The 15,363-nt window shown below is 42.8% G+C and overlaps 1 protein-coding gene across 1 annotated transcript in view; it reads left to right on the top strand.

The window, feature by feature from the left end:
* Nucleotides 1-15,363, top strand: part of Atp8b1 (ATPase, aminophospholipid transporter, class I, type 8B, member 1) — a 104,896-nt gene that overhangs the window by 52,185 nt on the left and 37,348 nt on the right. The window contains exons 3-9 of the mRNA XM_013019029.1: nt 7,327-7,424; nt 8,749-8,862; nt 11,726-11,824; nt 11,936-11,997; nt 12,604-12,676; nt 12,782-12,852; nt 15,212-15,294. Of these exons, the coding sequence (XP_012874483.1) occupies nt 7,327-7,424; nt 8,749-8,862; nt 11,726-11,824; nt 11,936-11,997; nt 12,604-12,676; nt 12,782-12,852; nt 15,212-15,294 (600 nt within the window). The remainder of the gene's footprint in view (nt 1-7,326; nt 7,425-8,748; nt 8,863-11,725; nt 11,825-11,935; nt 11,998-12,603; nt 12,677-12,781; nt 12,853-15,211; nt 15,295-15,363) is intronic.

The raw sequence follows: 15,363 nt of genomic DNA, 5'->3' as shown, positions 1-15,363 counted from the left end.
CTTGCAAAGTTGCTTTGTCTGTGAATTCTCTTATCTTCCAGTTCTGGCTGGCTCACACATCCACAGCATCCTGTCTTGCTTTCTGCATAAATGCTATCTCCACTTCCCATTGCTAAGGCTCTAGAACCCTGTTATCAATTGTCACATCCTCCTATTCTGTTGGTTTCTACCAGCAACCTATTGATCTTTCTTCAAGATGAAAGCTAACCTAGATGCCAACTCCTCTGAACCTTTTATCAGCCATCATTTTCCTCCTGCTCCTTCCTCTGAAGTATCTGAGCTTTTGCATAGCCTCTCCCCCAGACCCTCATCTGACACTCAAAGACAGCACAGTACTCCACCAGTGTCTGCTTCCAAAGACCTGTAGTTACTCCTATTAGATCTCAATAATTTCCAGACTCTAAAAGTTTCTTCCAGTTGATAACTTTGTTCAGAATTCTGTTCAGAATCAAAATGGCAGACATTTTTAAGATGAGGTGCTTAAAAGGGAGGATTTTAAGCTATCACCACAAGCACATCAGGACAGAGAAAGGACATTCTCTCCTGGCTGAGTGTCCAACAGGATGTGGCCTCAGTGATACCAGCGTGCTCAGACACTTGGTGACAGTGTGACATCACCATAAAGAATCTAAAACCAAAGTTTTGGATCTCTGGAGCATCTATAAATTAATTTTGTATTTGGAACCAAAACAGATAAAATTGGTCCACTGAAAAATGGAGATCAGGGAAATCCATGAACTGTATCAAGGGACTATTCTATTAAATTAGTGCATTTTCTAATGTTGGCGCCTACCACATGGGGAAATGTCACTCTGGGTCCTTATTTTCTGTTTCTGCAACTTCAACCTGAAGGTTGTCAGTGTGACTGGTGGCTTGTAACACGTAAAAGGGGAGGAAGAGGGATGCTGAACTGAGTGCTGTTAGTAATGAGACGGGAGGTGATGAAGCTGCGTCCTCTTGTATGAAGGTGGTTTTTCCACTAATGCCATTTATGACACAACCTGAAATGAAAAATTGTAGTCCTGAAGTCCTAACACCAGTGCTAGCCTTGAACAAAAAAAGCTAAGGGATAGCACCCAGTTGCTGAGCTCAAGTCCCAGTACTACACTAACAAACAAATGGCTACAGGTCTCTTTTATCCCCTAGCCAGCCATTTTTTTCTCTTCCAGAAAGAAGGTATTCTTCCCAGTTTCTGATAGGTCCTTCTAGAGCTATAGAGCATACAATTGCACATGAGCTGATACTTGAAACCCCAGCCCTATGTACCTACGACGCGTGCATGTGCACATGGTCACAGGCATCTGTGCACAGGGGTTCACACTGTGTCTTTGACTCTGTGTGTCACCCTTCTGCCTTTGTCACTTGACCAAGTACTCTGGAGAATTTCCTGATTGTCCATATGGAGCCATTTCATTTTCTCCCTCCTGACTGCTCAGGGTTTTCTTGTGTGAATGTTTAACCAGCTGCCCCTGGTAGGCATTTTGTTTGTTTCTAATCTTTCTGATAAGCTCGACTGCATTTGAATAGCCCTGGACTACACCACTTCTCTCTTGTCTGGGTAGAGTGGAAGTGGAAATAATGTCTAGAAGAGGGATTACATAGTCCATGTGTGTGTGTGTGTTTTAAATTTTGAGTTACAGCTGAATTGCTGTCCGCAGAAGCTATCTTCTCAATCCAGCATGCCATCAGAGTCATTATTCTTGGCAGTTATTTAGTTATTGTGAGATAGAAATCGGTACCTCCATGAAGAATTGCACTACTCTTTGAACTTGAGTGGTTCTTTTTTTTCTTCTTTTTTTTAACCTCTGGAAAAGCCATTGATTGGAATTTCGCTTTAAATGAATGCTACTCTAGTTCTGTACCTATTTCTCTCCTGGGTTTTTTTTTTTTCTTGCTAGTAGGTGAAGCTTTTGATCTTTCAGTTCCTTGGGTTTACTGGGATTTGTACTGATACAGGTTTTTGCTTGCTGGGGACTCAAAGCCAGCAGAGAGAGGATGCTGGCACAACTAAGATGCCTTCTTTTACCGGCCGGCAGTAAGCAGAGGAATTGGTAACTGGGGGCAGTCTGGGCATTGTGGAGCAGTGTTTAGGTGATTTGACAACACAAGCATTTGCCAGACTACAAGATCCCCTGGAGTCACATGTGGCTGATGGTAATTGCATCTCTGCCCATGTTTCTTCATGATTGTATTGGCTCAACCTTGGTTAGTTATCTTTCCAGCTTTGTAAAGGTTGTTTTGTGTTGAGAATTTATATCTATTTTCTTTGTTAATATTTCCATTCCAAATGGGATAAGCTACTGGGTGCCGGTGGCTCATGCCTGTAATCCTAGCTACTCAGGAGGCTGAGATCTGAGGATCGCAGTTCAAAGCCAGCCCAGGTAGAAAAGTCTATGACACTCTTACCTCCAATTAACCACCAGAAAACCGGAAGTGGTGCTGTGGCTCAAGTGGTAGAGTACTAACCTTGAGCTAAAGAGCTCAGGGACAGCGCTCAGGCCCAGAGTTCAAACCCCACAACTTACAAAAAAAAAAAGAGAGAGAGAAAATAGGCTGCTTTCTTTTTCTATTCATTAACCTTGTGATCCAAGTGTCCCAGAAAGTTCTGTAAGATAAGTTAACCCTCACTACATATTAGATCAAAAAGTTGAATATCTTCAAGTGCTCTTTTGTTATCCTTCCCCCAAACATGCACATTAATGGAGCATGCTTTAATAATAATAATAATGTTCTTAGTAATAAATGTTCTGTGATTGTTTTTTTAATAAATATGCCTGTGATTATATTTTGAAAAAGCCAGATTAAATATTTCTTTTTTTACACCAGGACTTCTGAGATCTTTTAACGTACTGTCATGTCTGAGAGAGGAAGCAGATATATTTTGCAAGTGTTTTTGACCACAGAAAACCATTTACATGTTTAATGGTCTCTGTGGGGTGTGCTATTCAGATAATTAACTCAAATATCATGCAAGAATCAGAAGACATGACCTCTGACTTGTCTCAGTGGGGCAAACTCAGGAGCCCCACCTGGAAATAGGGCAATTGACTACTTGACTACAATCAGGATTCTGAAATTAAGTAGAACTGTTTTTGTGGTTTTCAAGCTTCCCCCAGAGGTGTTATCAAATATGTAAAATTAAGACACCGAGGTCATTTCTGGTTAGGTCCTTACTGGCTCCTACTTGAGGTCAGCACCCGCCTCTGTGTGAAGCTTCCTCATGAAGATGTGTGATAAGGGTGGGGTACTGGATCCAGGGGCTTTCTTATGAAGAAATTTAATGAGCCACAGGCAGGGACTAAAGGAAGGGTGGGAAAGCTTGTTATTAACAGGATGACATGGTCTTTCATTCTGGATATTTCTGGTTTTGTTTATTGGTTCTTTCTTTCTTTCTTGAAATAGTATCTAACTATGTAGCTCTGGCTGGCTTCAAACTCAAAATCTTCCGTTTCTACCTCCTTTGTGCTAGAATTACAGGCCCATACCACCATGCTCCACTCCACCCCCTACCCTTAGTATTTCTAAGACTGATCTTTTAACCCTTATCATTGGCCTTTTCTTTCTTCTCCAGGAATCTTGGGTATTTTTCTTCTTGGCCTTCCTGAAATTTGGGAGAGTTTTCTCAGTATCTTCTAGAGGACTAGTGACTAGGAGGTGTCATAAGTTATCTGTGAATTTAGATAAACCACTAGAAGTGCATGCAGCCAGTTATGATGACATATTGCTATAATCTAGCCTTTGGGGCTGAGATGGGAAGATTATGACTTTGAGACCAATCTGGGCTACATAGCCAGACACTGTCTTAAAAATAAAACCACATACATACAAATAGCTGGGCACAGATGCCTTATGCCTGTAGTCCTAGCTACTTAGGAAGCTGAAATCTAGGGATTGAGGTTCAAAGCCAAGCCAGGCAGAAAGATCCATGAAACTCTTATCTCCAATTAACCACCAAAAAGGCAGAAGTAGATGGAGTAGATAGTGCCAGCCTTGAACAAAAAAGCTAAAGGATAATGCCCAGACCCTGAGTTCAAGCCCCAGTACTGGCACACAGAAAAACAAAACAAAAGGGCCGGGTAGAGTACTTGCCTAGCTTGCATGAAACCTGGGTTCAATTCCTTATTATCATATAAACAGAAAAAGCTGGAAGTGACACTGTGGCTCAAGTGGTAGAGTTGCCAGCCTTGAGCAAAAGAAGCTCAAGGACAGTGTTCAGGCTCTGAGTTCAAGCTCCAGGACTGGCAAAAAAGAAAAAGAAAAGAAACAAGAACAACAACAAAAGAACAGTGACACAATACATCCACCTGCATGTCACTTGGGGAAATTGATCTACATGTATCTTTAACCTAATACGTAATGGTGTTTTCTTAGCTTTCACTGCAAACAGATGCTAACTTTGTGTTGAGCCTTCAGGGCAGCCACATGGCTCTGCCTTCCTGTCAGGAGTCCAGGCACAGCTGCATGGTGGGACAGCAGTGGAGAGGGGTTGGTCTTGTCCCTAGTAGTGGTCATCCTAAGTCCGTGCTTGCAGGCAGTATGGTTCTTATCATGGTGAGAAGGTCTGGACTGTGCTAGAGAGCCAGCTGCAGTTGGAGCTAGTCAGCTTGCTCACCCTGCCTGTGCCTCAGTTTCCTCATCTGTATAGTTAAGGTGTTAAGGTTAACTTCTTGTCATGCTGCCTGGAACATAGTAATCACTAACATGTTAGCTGTAGAGCGAACAAGAGGAGGTGGGCAGACAAAACAGAGGAGGGAGCTTCTGTTTCCCAGTGGATATGGCCTGGTGGAAGATCCTAAATTCCCATTCGCTGCTGGGCTCCACAGATAGCTCACCCATTGAGACAGGAAGCGATCAAATCCGAATTCATGAATGCTGCTTTCTCTTGTTAGTAGATTTGGGGTGTAAATCCTATAGATGGAGGATGTGTAGGGGAGGTCAGGATGCGCTTGTTGCTCTCCAGTCTCCTCCAGGAAGCTGTCTCAGGAGGGAGGAAGACCTGGCGTCCAGAGTCACGATGTGGACAATAGTGACCATTACTGTCTCTGTGACTCACCTGGCTAGGATGGAGAGAAAGTGTGAGAGAGGACGCGTGCATTTCTGTCCATCCTCAGGACGTGAGTGGGCCTCACCCCCACACTCAGGCTCAGTCTCATGGTGCCGGGCCAGCCAACAGAGGAAAGGGTAAAGCTGTGCACATTGTCAGTGGATTAGTAAAGGATAGATCCAGAGATCTGAAAAGCATCAAAACTGCTCTGTTGTAGGGGTTGGGTCAAGGTGACTGGAAATAGGGAGTTGGAGGACCCGTAGGCACAAGCAGAGCTGTCCAGGCAGCTGTGTGAGTATTGTACTGGGCTGTTCATCACATCCATAGGAAAGGTATCCAGGGGAAATAGTGCTACAATCCATGAGGCTGCCACTGGTTGGAGCAGCTTAGTCCAGCTTGGCAGAAGAGCTGACGTGACTGGTGTGCCCACATGCACCCAGAGACCATGGACTTTGCATCCACCACCAGATAGGCTATTGCCCAACCAACATGAGCTTTTTTTTGTGGGGGGAGGGGGGAGAGTCTGGTTGTGGGGCCTGAACTCTGGGCCTGGGTGCTGTCCCTCAGCTCTAGGCTAGCGCTCTACCACTTGAGCCACAGCGCCACTTCCGGCTTTTTTCTTTTTGCTTATGTGGTGCTGAGGAATCGAACCCAGGGCCTCATGCATGCAAGGCAAGCACTCTACCACTGAGCTACCTTCCCAGCCCCCAACATGGACCTAGCCTGGCCACCAGGGGAGATAGTCATTAGTAAAAAGCTAGGCTCTTCTCTTGAAGCCTGTACAGATCTTTGGCTATAACCACAAGGAAATAACAGTTACCTGTGAAGCTTGCCACTGGGCCCCGCCCTGTGTGGCTGTGCCTTTCTCAGGCACATGGAAGCTATTTTGGGCTATGGGGAAAGCATAGTTATGATAACTATGGAGGATTTCAGAGGGATTCAGAAGAACCTAAGCCATCCCCGTCTGGGTACCTGTGGACCTGCATGTGTGTGGCAAAGGCAGGGAGAATCCAGTGGCACCAGGCTCCGGAGTGGAGTTGGTACGAAGAACTTCTACACAAGATGACAGGCAAAGTGAGGAGTTGGCTACTGAGTAGAAGGAAGGGCGCTGCGCTTTGTGAACAGGGAGGTGCATATGAGAGACCTCAGCAGAGTTAAGAACCCCTAAAACAGGAGAGGAAGCCATATGCTGGTGTCTCACGCCTGTAATCCTAACTACTCAGGAGGCTGAGATCTGAGGATCGAGATTCAAAGCCAGCCTGGCAGAAAAGGCCGTGAAACTCTTATGTATAATTAACCAACAAAAAGCAGGAGCTAGAGGTGTGGCTCAAGTGGTAGTGCATCAGCCTTGAATGAAAAAGCCAAGTGAGAACATAAACTCCTGAGTTCAAGCCCTACTCTCTCTCTCTCTCTCTCTCTCTCTCTCTCTCTCTCTCTCTCTCTCACACACACACACACACACACACACACACACACACATACATACATACATACATACATACAACAACAAAAAACCTGGGTGAAGACCTCTTCAAAAGACTGTTGGGAAGACCATTCAGGAAGAAGCAGATTAGCAAGAATAGTGTGGTGGGAAAGTTTGAAAAAAAAAGTTGAACTTTCTAAGTTCAATGTTGGTCTTCTAAGTTCCCTGAGCTTGAGACATTGCAGTAGAAAGGACTGAGCCACTGGGTAGCCTAATGTGTGTGAAGCTGAACGTGGAGAAAGTTCATGAACTGAACTTGGAAAGACGACCAGGAAAAAGCAGGCAGAGCGATGACCTAAGACAGGACTTCAAAGTGCTGAACATTTCATACAGTGGAAATATTACCAACCATATCGATGAGATTGACAAAAAAATAATTTGGCTATCACCTTGTGGATCTCTGGTATTTTCATAAGGGCTATGTTTAGAGGTAAAATTGTTTGTTTGTTTGTTTTAGAATTTCAGTGGAACAGTTGATCAAGTCACACAGGACTCTTATTTTGATAGGGCTGCTAATAGTGGTTTAAACAGCAGAAATTGATTTTCTCATAGTTCTGGAGGCCTGAAGTTCAAGATCAAGGTGTCAGTCCGTAGGCTTGGTTCCCTCCAAACACTGTGAGAACAGGATCCACCCAGGCCTCTGTCTGTGGCTTGCCAATGGCTATCTCCCAAACTAACTTCATATTATCATCACCACACTGTCCCTTTTGATACAGACATGGGTCATGCTGGATTAGGATTTACTCATGACTTCAATTAGATTCCTCTTGCAGTGACCCTGTCTTGTTCCCTTTTAAAGACTGTACATGGCAAGTCAAAGCAAATGACCGGAAGTTCCATGAACAACCCCATTTTATGAACACAAAGTTCTTCTGTATCAAGGAGAGTAAATATGCGGTAAGTCGATTCCTGAATTGTTTTTATAAAAGCTCAGCATTCTCCTGACCCTGTCATGCATGTCAGCTTCATGCACCAACTACTTCCAAATAACCTGTAGCCTGGGGTATTGCTAATCCCTATGGGTTCTATACAACATCATCTTTCTTGAAACTTAACTACCCTGAAGGTGGGTAGGATTGACACGAGACAAAACAAACCAGATTTACGCAGAGTAAAACAGTTCCCTGTGGGTGTACAGAGCTCTCTTGAAAGTATTTTAGGAAAGATGATCAAAGTTGTCACAGAAGCTCTCTGTTTGAAAGCAACAAGTTGGAAATGCATTTAATATAAAATGAATTTAACATCTATATACCTAAAATTGCTTATTTTCTTTGAAATATGACAAAGAATACCTGTTAAATGTGGATTCAAAGGTTGTATCTATTTTAGTTATAATGAAATACTGCAATTGGGTGATTTAGGATACAATAAATTTATCATTTCCTAGTTAAGGGGCTCAAAGTCCAGGTGTTAGCAGGGTTGGGTTCTTCTGGAAATTGTCAGAATGAGTTCGTGTCTAACTTCTGGTGGTTACCCGCAATTCCCAGCTTTGCTTAGCTTGTAAACAAATCACTTCAATCCCTACCTCTGCCTTCAAGTGGCCAACCCCTGTGAGACTGACTATGCGCAGTTCCTTCCTCAGTTAGGAGCTCAGGACTCCACTCATCTAGTATGAAGATCCTATGTCCAAATAAAGTCCCATTATGGGGGAACCCAAGAGTGTGTTCTACACTGGATTATACAGGAGCCTCAACCTTCTTTATAAAAGTGTCCTTTTCCTGGTCGGCTGTGCAGACATCTGCCTTTACCCCAGGCAATTGACCAAGATGTCTGACAGTAATTTCCAGGAGGTCACTGTCCACTCTTGGTGTCTTGTTTCTCTCTCTGATATAGGAAGTCATTCCAGCCTGACTGCAATTAAAAGCATAAAGAAAGAGGCTGGGAAGGTGGCTTAATGGTAGAGTGCTTGCTTAGCATGTGTGAAGCTCTGGGTTCAATTCCTCAGTACCACATACACAGAAAAGCCAGAAGTGGTGCTGTGGCTCAAGTGGTAGAGTGCTAGCCTTGAGCAAAAGAAGCTCAGGGACATTGCCCACGCCCCGAGTTCCAGCTCCAAGACTGGCAAAAAAAAAAAAAAAAAGCGCATAAAAGAAATCTCAGTATCCTTTTTCTGACTGATGGATTACAACCCTGGGTTAATTGTAGAATATGGTGATTTTTGCAAGTATATAAACTTGATGTTTGGCATCACTTACAATGCTTTTCTTATTTTTTCCAACAGAGTAATGCAATTAAAACATACAAATACAACACATTTACCTTTCTACCCATGAATTTACTTGAGCAGTTTAAGAGAGCAGCCAATTTCTATTTCCTGGTTCTACTTACCTTACAGGTAATGATATCTGAAATCTTCTGGGAGTTATGATATGTCAATACCATTGAAGTTGTGGTCACATGATGTGGACAGTCTTGGAAATGTTTTTTTTTCTTGTTTGTGTGCCAGTCCTAGGGCTTGAACTCAGGACCTGGGTCTTGTCCCTGAGCTTCTTTGCCAGTTGAGCCATAGCTCTACTTCTAAATTTTTTGGTAGTTAATTGTTGGTAACAGTTTCATGGACTTTCCTTCCCAGGCTGGCTTCATATCTTAGCTGAGATTATAAGCATGAGCCACTGACACCCAGCTTGAAAGTGGTTTCTTAAAAAAAAGAAAGAAAAAGAAATTATTATTTTGTTTAATTTTTTAAATTTTTTTTATTGGTCGTAGGGCTTGAACTCTAGGCCTGGGCACTGTCCCTGCGCTCTTTAGCTCAAAGTGAGTGCTCTATCACTTGAGCCACAGTGCCACTTTCAGTTTTCTAGTGGTTTATTGGAGATAAGAGTCTCACAGACTTTCCTGCCCAGGCTGGCTTTGAACCTCGATCCTCAGATCTCAGCCTCCTGAGTAGTTAGGATTATAGGCGAGAGCCATCGGTGCCCAGCTAGAAATTATTCTTAATTAGTTTAAAATCAAGAATTTCTGCAGAGGAGATCAGTAACTTATCTACAGAATCAGCTCAGTCAGTATTTGAACAAGAAAAGGGAAAACAATACTACATTAATTCTGTTTTTCAAAACTTGATTCCATAATTATATGTTCCAAACGATATCCCTGAAGTGAATAAAACTAAAATCTTCGCTTTATAAAATTATTTGAATCCTCAAAGCAAATCTATCTTTATTTTTATTAAATAAATATAATTTCCCCAAGAATATTACTGACATTAATATTTTGGTCATAGATCTCATGTTATTTTCTGTTATGTAGCTTTGCATTAGAATAGACCTCCTCTTTGCTGATTTTTCTTGTTATTATGGTAAAGAATTCACTTAGCTGGAAAGCAAGACTTTTCATCTGTGTTAGAATAGTTACTATAATCAAAGTGACTGTATGCACTTTTCAAGTGTGTTAGGATAGTTGCTATAATCAAAGAGACTCTATGCACTTCAATTAGTGCTCAGAGCAGATCTTTGGCATCTGACATATAAATTACATAACATCTACTTTATCAGATTCTTTACATCAAAGGTTGGATTTGAAAAGCAGTCCTGCTGAGTAAGGTGATAAAATGGTAGCTTGTGTGTCTCACAGGAGAGGGGGATGGAGAAGGCATGGAGTGAGAGGAGAGAAAAGAGAAGAAGGGATGCTAGAGGGAAGTGGATGCTCAGCAGATTTGGAACACAAGGCCTTCAGACTTAGTTTTAAAATGTAGTATTGGCCAGTGATGGTGGTTCATGCCTGTAATCCTAGCTACTCAGGAGGCCAAGATCTGAGGATTGAGGTTCAAAGCCAGCCTGGGGAAGGAAAAGTCTGTGAGACTCTTATCTCCAATAAACCACTCAGAAAACTGGAAGTGATGCTGTGGCTCAAGTGGTAGAGTGCTAACCTTGAGCTGAAGAGCTGAAGGACAGCGCCCAGGCCCAGAGTTAAAGCCCCATGACCGACAAATAAATAAAAAATCAAATAAATAAATAAAATGTGGTACTGCTGTCTGGTGACAGATATTCCAACAGCTGTGTGCAGAGTTGCACACTGGGAGTTATAAGGTGCTTCTGGGGGACACTTGGCTTCCTTCTGTAAGAAACGAGGAGAGACCACCTTATTCACAAAGTTTGGGAAACGATCCACCTTCTGTGTTCTCCAATTGCCTTCTCTTATGGGGCAGTATGCACATCAAGATGAAGTAATTGACTTAAGCTCTTTCCTTGCATTTTCTTGTATAATGCACACTTAATCCCTGTATCTCCCAGAGTTAAGTGCCAGCATAACCTCATTTTGCAGAGAAGAGGCCTACAGTAAGGTAAAGTAACTTGCTGAAAGTCTCAAAACCATTTTGTATGGGACTAACCGGGCTGCATCCAGGAGCTTAACTTCATAGAACCCTAAGTGATGTGGCCCGATGATTTACAAGATGATTACAAGAGATCTTTGTTAAATTTACCTCCCAGTCCTCTTAATTGCTGTTCATTCAAACTGGGAAGCGTGCTTGCTCTCACTTGTTTTTTTTTGTTGTTGTTGTTCAAGGCTCATACTCTAGTCACCTGAGCCACAGCTCCACGTCAGGCTTTTCACTGATAAACTGGAGACAAGATAATCTAAGACTATACCTCTCATGCTGCCTTTAAACCTTGATATTCAGATCTTATCAGGTTACTGCTCTTATCAGATTACTGGCCTCAATAAGCTACAGGAGCCAGGTTGGAAATCTGCCTTGATGGAGAGAAAGCATCCTCCAGGCCAGCTCTTTCCTTGCCTAGTCCATGACCTTCTTCAAGTGCTGCCATCTTTGCCTACAACATGGGACAACCCTTCCCTCACCTCCACCCCCGCCCCCAGGAAACACTGGCTGAGCAACCTACTGTGTGCAGACGATCTGCCATGCCTTAAAGTTAAGGATCAGGTCTTCCTACATCCCTTTCCGTTAATTATGATTTTCACAAAACATTCAGAGCAGTTCTCTTTTAGGTAGAATGTGACAAAACTTCCTTGGTGTCCAGTTGGTCACAGTAAGATGACTAACTCCTGGCTGTGTTCCAAGAGGTATAGAGTGGAACCAAGAAGAGAATGGAGCCAGGAAGAGGCTGACTAGATACTTACATGCCATTTCCTATATGCTCTGCAGTTGTATGGTGGAAGAAATTGGTATTGGAAAGCTTAGCATTGGCAATCTTAGATACACCTTCATGGGTACATCTGTAAGACCTTTTCCTTTTGTTTAGGCAATTCCTCAAATCTCCACCCTGGCATGGTACACCACACTTTTTCCCCTACTTCTGGTGCTGGGCATCACTGCCATCAAAGACCTGGTGGACGATGTGGTAAGAATGTCTCATACAATTTCTATCACTGCTCTGAGCTTATTATAATCTGGTATTAATGCACTATGTATTGAGTTGGTTAAAATGAGTTTTCTCGTCTTTCTTTCAAAGACTCGACACAAAATGGACAAGGAAATCAACAACAGGTTATGTGAAGTCATTAAGGATGGCAGGTACGTTGTGTCCTTCCATGTGTTGTGGAGCTACAACGATGTCTTGAATGGATGGGCTTAGAGAACATAATGAGTGTTCTCTATTAGGTGGTCGAAGTCTGCGAGTGTATTCACTTTGTAATTCCTAAGAGTCTCTTAACTTATACAAGACACTGGATCACCTTCATGATCTCCAGGCAGTATACCAACTGGATGATATGCCATTGCCAACTGGACTTTGTGTTACCAGCACCTCTGGACCTTGTGCTATCAGCTCATCTGGCAGTTTCCTTTAAGGCTTTGCTGGATGTCATGCTATCTTTCTCAGTTCCTCAGCAGAGTGATTTCTCTTTCTCGATACTGGCCCTCAGGAATATTTCCTGACACTGAAGTCTTCACATCACCATTGCCTCTTAGAATGATTACATCCTCATGACCATGGAATATGGGTCCAGCATTTAAAGGACAACTTCTAGCAAACTTGTCCCCAAGATTTGTGCATTTTCCAGAATCTCTGAACTCAATCTCCAGACATGGATACTAATAATTGCTCATTATTGTTCATTGATAATAATTCCCTTGCTTGAAACAAACAAAAAAAAAACTATCATTATTTTTAACCCTTAGGTTCAAAGTTACCAAATGGAAAGACATTCAAGTCGGTGATGTCATCCGTCTGAAAAAAAACGATTTTATCCCAGTAAGTGAACTGTCCTGCTCCCCTCATTCCTGTTTCCTACAACCCCAAGCCTCACTCCCTCGACCCTGGGGTTACTGTGTCACCTGTGTCTTTTGCTTTGAACAGGCTGACATCTTGCTGCTATCCAGCTCTGAACCTAACAGCCTGTGCTATGTGGAGACAGCCGAACTAGATGGGTGAGTGCATTGAAGATGACTTTTTTCAAAGCTGTCCTTGGGGGCATATTCATTGCCTCAGGATTTGCGCATGTCAGGCAGGAAAGCCTGAGGTCTGGCCTTGCCTCTGCCGCTTGCTAGAGGTCCACCAACCCCACATGGAGTGACCTCTATCTCCACATGGCTGTACTGGTGGCTCACTCCTATAATCCTAGCTACTCATGGAGCTGAGATCTGAGGGCTGAGATTGGAGGCCAGCCCCAGCAGACAAATCCATGTGACTCTTATCTTCAATTGACCAGAAAACCAGAGATGGTAGTATGGCTCAAGTGGAACAGCACCAGCTGTCAGTCAAAAGGTTAAATGAGAGCTTGAAGTGGTGAGTTCAAGTTCTAAGACTGGCACACACACAAATAAAGCATTGCTGAGCTGTGACCAGGACACTAAGCATGACTGTCCATATTACTATTTCAGAGAAAAGAGTAGGTTTTTTCTTTAAGTCTTTGGCACTAGACAATTATGAATTCTTCCTTTGTTGGTTTTGGCTATTCTTCTACAACTTAAAAGAGAATAGTTCTATTTTTGACCAATTTTCAATAGGATTAATGAGTGCTTACCAGGGTGACAGTTTTAGCCCATTTAACAGCCCTGTGAGATGAACACTATTACTACTTGTGCATTACTGTGAGGAAACTGAGACCCAAGAAGTTGAAGCAGTCTGCCCAAGGTCACCCATGGAATGACAGCTGGGACCTTTGCCCCTGGTTCCCCAGGGATTCATCCACTACTTCATGAAGGGCTGAATTTGCATGACTGAGCAGCTGACCTCTCCTTCTCTATAGTCAAGTGACAACTCAATCTGGACATCAAAGAGCTGTTAACCTTACCAGTGAGACAGTCTACAAAGGTGTAGATTAATGAAGATGAAATCCTAATATACCCTGACAGAAAAAAACAAAACAAAACAAAACAGTGGAGTTGATCATGATCAGTCAGCTTCCTAATAGATAAAAAATTCTAATGGAGTCCTAGGGGCACCAAGGCGGCCTTGACCCCAGAGAGCATGCCCGAAGGTGGCCTTGCCCCCTCCCCTGTCTCCAACTGCTGCATACACACAGAGATCCTTCCCTTTCACTGGGATTGGTGCAGACCCCTCTCCTCATTCCTGAATCAAACCGTCTGTCATCAACATGTGACCCATTACCCTCTGAAGAAGCTCAGTTTGTTGCATAGAGTTATCTTAGAGTGGTGAAATATTAGACACTACTTTTTTCTTTCTTTCTAAACAGTGGTTTGGAACACAGGCTGGTTTAATGAGGGAAAAGAATGTGGCACTTTTCTCCTGACTGTCACAATAGCAAATGATTTGGAAGCCAGCAGTTCCCGGGTCTGGAATTTTACTCTAGGGAAAAAACAAAACAAAACCTCTTCCAAGCTAAAATTCTGTGATGAGAGCCAGCCAGATGTAATAGTGTGTGCCTCTAATTTTAGCTGCTCAGGAGGCAGAGATGGGAGGATTATGGTTCAAGGAAGATCCAGATAAAAGAATTATCATGATTCTATCTCCAAAAAACAGCAACACAAAAAAAGCTGGAGAAAGAGAAACGATTAGAGGGTTATTCAGGGAAAAACACAGTCGATGCACATCTGAAATACCAGAGTAAAACCCCCTTCATACAATGAATGCACACAGTAAAACACAAAACAAAAAGCCGGGCATGGTATTGCATGCCTGCACTCCCAGTTACTTGGGAGGAAGGAGTGGGACAGTGCCCAGGAATAAAATGACAGATCTGAAAAATACAAGGGGGCTATGAGGCATGGCTGGAGTGGTAGACAAGGGCACGACCCAGAGTTCAAACCCAAGTTATACCAAAAAAAAAATCCAAAAAGTTACATGTGAACAGGATTTAAAACTAGGTGATGTGGGTACCTCTGACTCCTACCTGGAATCCTGGCTACTTGGAGACTGAAATTAGAAGGATCAAGGTTCCAGACCAAAAATATCCATGAGACTCCATCTCAATAAGGAGAAGCTGAGCACGGGAGCCCATGCCTATATCCTAGCTGCAAGGGAAGCCTAAAATAGGTAGATTGTATTCTAGACACCTGCTAGGGGTGGAAGCTAGAAGCAACAACAACAACAACAAAACAAACAGAAAATCAAAGTTAGATCCAAGAATCAGCAGTAGACTGCTCAGCAAGTTGAGATGCTGAGTGAAAATCCTAGTGTTGAAAAAATATCAGCAATAGTAATAGAAGAAACTAATGTTAGCTTTCACTTTCAGGTTTTCCCAATGTGACTTTCTTCATTTCATTCATGTTCTTGTAGCTCTAACATGTGCTCATTTAATTCTCTTCCACCCACCCCTCCCTTTAGAGAAACCAATTTGAAGTTCAAAATGGCACTGGAAATCACAGACCAGTACCTCCAAAGAGAAGATAACTTGGCGACATTTGATGGTTTGTCCAAAATATGTCTGACTTTTTACATTTTACTTACTTGATTACTTTAGTTGTTGGTTAAAAGCA

This window comes from Dipodomys ordii, unplaced genomic scaffold, assembly GCF_000151885.1.
Source record: "Dipodomys ordii isolate 6190 unplaced genomic scaffold, Dord_2.0 Scaffold43, whole genome shotgun sequence".
Lineage (NCBI taxonomy): Eukaryota > Metazoa > Chordata > Mammalia > Rodentia > Heteromyidae > Dipodomys > Dipodomys ordii.
The sequence above is the reverse complement of the archived record's forward strand: the minus strand, read 5'-3'. Positions and strand labels throughout refer to the sequence as shown.